Here is a 5,604-nt window from a genome sequence, read left to right as displayed (position 1 = left end):
ATACCGTGGACTTCACAGTATGAAGCAATATTCGATGATTTGAGGAACACATTGTTGGACACAGTGTATGTCCTGAGGAAAAACAGCCTCCAAAGTCAATACCCCCTCCACAACCCCCTCCTCCCTTCGCATCCTTTTCTGTTCCAGGATCAGTAATGGGAGTCAGTATCCAGGAGGAGGCGATGGGGTTGCGGGGCTCCTCCTCAAGTCCTCGCCCCTCCTCCCCGAATGCGGCACAGCTGCCTTTCAGAACCCCGCCGCTCCAGCCCATTCTTCCTGGAGAGCCAAAAAAAAAAAAAAAAGTGGCTATTTATTAGAATACTTGTTTTGTATTGTTCTGTGCCACACAAAAGACGCTTCATTATGTTAGAAGCAAGCCCCTTTCGCAGAGAGAAACAATAACTTGGAATTGTCTTTTTTAGAGTGTGTAATAAATGTCATTTCTTCTTGTCTCTGCCCCTCAGTGTGTGTTGAGTGGTGGGTTTGGGCACCGGGCATGGATGGCCTTGGCACTGGAGCGGCCAGATTTGTAGTGGGAGTAGCGGTCTTACATGAAGCTTTGGAGGGTTTAGGACGGCTTTAGGAGTATGGAGGGAGAAATCTGCCCACTTGCTCTGGAGTAGAGGGAACGAGGGGAACATGCGTAAGTTTGCACATGACAGTTCCGCACGCAAGAAAGACATTTTTAGATAAATATTTAAGCTGTAGCTACACTGTTATTCTATGTATTTTGTGCGTAAAATCTATTTTTGTCTGAGCACGAGGTGGAATTCATGCTGAAAAAAATAGGAGGGTGCAGCGAACCTGGACGCTTTCTGATCTCAGTGATTGCGCGCACTGAAATGAGTGTATTTACTGGCAACCTTTATTTGGGAACGTCTGCGCTCCGCCGTGCAGATAATGTGTGTTTCTCGCTGCAGGCTGTCGTTTTATTTTGGGACATGTGAGATCCAACAGGGTTTGGCTGCACGGCGCGCGCAGCTCCGCAGCTCGTGGTGCTGCAACCAGTTGCTCTCCAAACCGGCTCGGTTTAATTTACTGAAGTGACATTATCGGCGAGTGATCTGCTCGGGAGTGAGTGGTTATCTGTGCCACCTTTATTCGGCTGGATTAACGAGAAAAAATCTGTTGCATGCCGACAAATGTGGAAGTGTTTATTAAAGGGTGAATTGTTTCACGCGGCTTGGTGGCTGTCAATATTTAGACGATTCTCTCGGTGTTTTTACTTTTCAGGAGGCGTGGGTTGGGGGCGGGTGGAGGTGGTGGGGGCTGATCGATTTTAGGGTGTGTGTATGTGTGTGTCGGGACCGAAGCTCAAAAATAATTGCTTTCTTTTGCTTCACCCAGTTTGCGCCCAGGTCATCAGCAGGTGTACGCAGCTCCTCTCTCTTACCCCAAAAGCCACTGCCACCCAGTTCCACGCGCGCTGGCTTGAGGACACGCGCGCAGCCACGCACCGCACGCGGAAATGGGAGCTGTGGCTCAACACCTTCAGGATAAGGGATCACAGACAAGTCAGGATAGTCTGGGTTACAGTCCATCCAGAGGCTTTTGTGCGTGATGGTCACTTTGCGGAGGGATGCAGGAGTTTGCTAAGATTAAACGGCAAAATGACGCGCGCTGGTCGCTGCGCATAACGTGTTGTATTTATTCACAACCCTCTTATTTATCCAGTTATGGGTTGTGGAGGGTGTGTGTGTTTGGGGGGGTGGGTTTGACCCTTGGCCCCGGTCCTGCACATCATCGCAGTACGCGCATCCTGTTGCGGAGGCCGTGCACAAAGGAGCGAGCAGCTCTGAAAGGAGGCTTGTTAATAAGAGGAGTGACTGATGGGGGATGACAGAGAGAGTAAACAGGGGCCACCAGGGTCCCAGTGTCACTGTAAAGGCTAATCCTCTGCAATCCTAAATCCACTCAACAATAACAAGAGCCAATAATACTACTAGTGATCATAATTTCATGATTTCTCCCTATCGATCCTTTACTCTGCACCCTGACAACAGGTCTCTCTCTTCTTCATTTTAATTAATCTCCTTCATCGCATTTTCTTTAAACTTTGATCGTGGGTGAATTGTTTGTGACGTCTGTTGATAATTAATAATTAACGTAGACCAAAATTCTATCAAGGCCCGTGCTTTAAGAAACACTCCCGAGTCTGAAGTTTGAGTCAAAAGATGCAGTTTGTTCAATTTTGAAATAACAAATATGCCAAAATCCAGTTTGTGTTTGCTTGTATAATTTATCTGGTCTGGTCTTTGCTTTTAGATATAAAAATATAGGCTGCTTGTGTTTTTTTAATGTTTTTGGCTGCCATGTGATCTCGAGCCAGCTATCAGCGTCCGTATTGTTCTCGCATTTTTGTTTGTTCATGTATTTTGCGGTGTGATGCCTTCACTGGCACCCCCCGCCCCACAGCTCTGCGGGTGTCACCGTCATGCTGTCGTCCTCCTCGGGCCTCAAGCCACATGGCCCGGACCACTGGAAACGTTTTATTGACCATTGTGATATCCCGTTAACCCCATTACCGAAGGACGCATGGATCCGTCCGAGTGATCCCGCTCCCTCAGGCCCTGAACAGAGAGCCATATCAAGCTAAGCCCCAATTAAAATAAAAACCAGCAAAGAACGATAGAATGATTAAATCGTTAGTCTCGCCGCGGGAAGTGGTATTTCGTTTTCCCTTTCAATTAGAGGTTGATTGGGCTTTTCAGGGGAGGTCAGCTGTGAAATCTGAATTACATACGCGCGGACCCGAGGACGCGTAGACCCGCTTTCCCCTCTCGTGATTTTCTTGACTCGGATGTTTAATACGGAGCATTAAAACGCATCAGCCGCATAAAAAGTCCGCTAAAGCGACAACAGCTGAGCAGTTTGCATGTGGCCTTTCTTGTCATCTTTGGCTGCACACACACACAAACACACACACGCGCGCATGACCAGGACTCGTTCACCACCACCAGCAGACGGCGATAACGGCGCTTTGCCTCGGCTATCTCACGTCATTATGTGGCCATCCATCATCAGGGGCTTCTCCTCTTACACCAACTTCTTCTTCTTCTTCTTTTTTTTTTTTTTTTTTACCAAATCTCTTTCAAATCATCTTCTGCGTTGAGTGCGTGTAATTTCTCTCTCTAACACCTACTATTATTACATACCTTAATTACATACCTGGAGGGGGACAGAGGGAGAGAGAGGGAGAGAGGTGGTGTGAAAAATTGATTTTGAGGCGCTGGTTGAGCATGAAGTCGTCTCAGAGTGAATTGGTTTGGGTAGTGTTGCAGTTTAATTCCAGTGCTTGAAAATATTGTTGGGTTCAGGCCTCTAGGACGCGCAAGTGGACGGCAAAAAAAATAATAAAAAAAAATAAAAATCATTTTACCCAAACTTTTATTGATGCCTGGGAATTTAAAAGCTGTTTGGTGGAAGCTCTACTTTAAATGGAGTTTTTTTTTTAAATTCAGCAAACATATCTATAAAAAAAAAAAAGAATAAACATGTCGAGATGTTTGACTCATCGTAATCACAGACTGCACCCACCTTTTGGCCGCTCCATCACTGCTAAGAAATCTTAGTTATTTTTGTTTCGCTGAAGTCTCTGAGAGCGTGTTTGGAAATTTCAAATGCCTTGTGCTATTTGTGGTATTGACCCTCCTTTATGCCTCCTCCTTCTCCTCCTCCTCCTCCGGTGTGTTCTTCCTCTATGGTCCTCTAGTCACCTGACCAAACGCCATGCAAATCATTCTGCTGCTGGAGCCTCATTGGCCGCTTGTGGCTCATTTAACCGCTGTCAGTGCGCATCATATGGCCGCCGCTTTAACCAACTTCTCAACTGCGACAGGGAAAGTGGCTCAAATGCGCATTCTATCACAGTGGATGTGAACCAACCCAGGCGGAGACAGGGTGAAATACTGGTTGGAGAACATTTTATATCCCTTTTCGGATTAATTTTTGTCTCGTATTTGATTCATCCGGGGTTAGAATAGTAATTTTGTAACCCAGTCATCCTGTGCGCACCCGATCTTGTGCGCGCCTGTCAGATCTTGAAATAGACTTTTTCTCTGTTGGTGGCGAAGTTTAAAACCAGGTGAATGTATAGCATGATGATGGAAACTGACCTCCATTCCCCCGGCCCCCAAACGAACACGACCACGGGGCAAACGGGGCCGAACAGCGGGTCCAAAGCGAATCAGGAGCGGGTGAAGAGACCGATGAACGCGTTCATGGTGTGGTCCCGTGGACAGCGCAGGAAGATGGCTCAGGAGAACCCCAAAATGCACAACTCTGAGATCAGCAAGCGGCTGGGCGCCGAGTGGAAGGTGATGTCCGAGGCTGAGAAGCGCCCTTTCATCGACGAGGCGAAACGGTTGCGCGCCATGCACATGAAGGAGCATCCGGATTACAAGTACCGGCCAAGACGGAAGACCAAGACGCTGCTGAAAAAGGACAAATATTCTCTTGCCGGCGGACTGCTTTCTGGGCCCAGTGGGGGCGGTGGAGTTGGTTTGGGGGTCGGAATGAGTTCATCCGGGGTCGGGCAGAGGTTAGAGAGCCCCGGGGGTCACGGAGGCTCCGCCAGCTCCGGCTACGCGCACATGAACGGCTGGGCGAACGGGGCGTACTCGGGGCAGGTGGCTGCAGCCGCAGCGGCCGCAGCGATGATGCAGGAGGCTCAGCTTGCCTACAGCCAGCACCCGGGGAGCGGAGCGCACCACCACCACCACTCACACCACCATCACTCACACAACCCGCAGCCAATGCACCGCTACGACATGACAGCCCTGCAGTACAGCCCCATCTCAAACTCTCAGAGCTACATGAACGCTTCTCCATCCGGCTACGGCGGGATCACCTACACACAGCACCAGGGCTCCGGCGTCTCCTCCTCAGCTGCCATGGGGACGTTAGGGTCGCTGGTGAAGTCGGAGCCGAGTGTAAGCCCTCCCGTCAGCAGCACACACTCACGGGGCCCTTGCCCCGGAGACTTGAGAGAGATGATAAGCATGTATTTACCGACCGGAGAGCCGGGGGACCCGTCAATGCAAAGTAGACTCCATGCCTTGCCGCAGCATTACCAGAGCGCCACGGCTGGAGTGAACGGGACGGTCCCTCTAACACACATTTAGAACTCACAGAATAATTGAAAACTGCAAACGAACACATAACCAAATATTTACCTCTTTTCTAAATAACCCCGGTCCCGAGAACTACCTGCATTTTGTACAGAATGTTTATGATATTGTAAATGAAGGGTAAATAGCATATTCATCTCGGCTTTTTTGAATAGCCACCAGTGGAGTTATATAACGAATATGATGCTGAGATATTGGTTATTGTGCTATCATCTTTTTGTCCATTACTTCACAGTCTTAGTTGAGGCTTACGCCAGGTTCACGTGGGGGTATTTGGTTCAATTGTCTCATAATTTGGGGGGTTCTGTAAGTTATTGAAAATGAGATAACGTGTCATAATCTTAAGAAAGTGCTTTAAAAGATATGGGAAACTCACATTCTTTAAACGTTTGTGTTCATTTGCAGAAGCCTGTGTCTTAATTCTTGGAAATCATCTCTTTTTATTGTAACACTCTAATTATTGTAAATTGTGAAT

At 48.2% G+C, this 5,604-nt stretch overlaps 1 protein-coding gene across 1 annotated transcript; it reads left to right on the top strand.

Moving 5' to 3' along the window:
- The first annotated feature begins 4,088 nt into the window (after positions 1–4,088).
- sox1a (SRY-box transcription factor 1a) lies at positions 4,089–5,123 on the top strand. The gene has a single exon (XM_041950332.1). The coding sequence runs from the start codon at positions 4,089–4,091 to the stop codon at positions 5,121–5,123; it is 1,035 nt and encodes a 344-aa protein (XP_041806266.1).
- Positions 5,124–5,604: the final 481 nt, after the last annotated feature.

This window comes from Chelmon rostratus, chromosome 13, assembly GCF_017976325.1.
Source record: "Chelmon rostratus isolate fCheRos1 chromosome 13, fCheRos1.pri, whole genome shotgun sequence".
NCBI lineage: Eukaryota > Metazoa > Chordata > Actinopteri > Chaetodontiformes > Chaetodontidae > Chelmon > Chelmon rostratus.
The sequence above is the reverse complement of the archived record's forward strand: the minus strand, read 5'-3'. Positions and strand labels throughout refer to the sequence as shown.

What these genes read in the sequence shown, in the direction of transcription:
- sox1a (XM_041950332.1), top strand. Translation starts at nt 4,089, where the DNA reads ATGTATAGCATGATGATGGAAACTGACCTCCATTCCCCCGGCCCCCAA.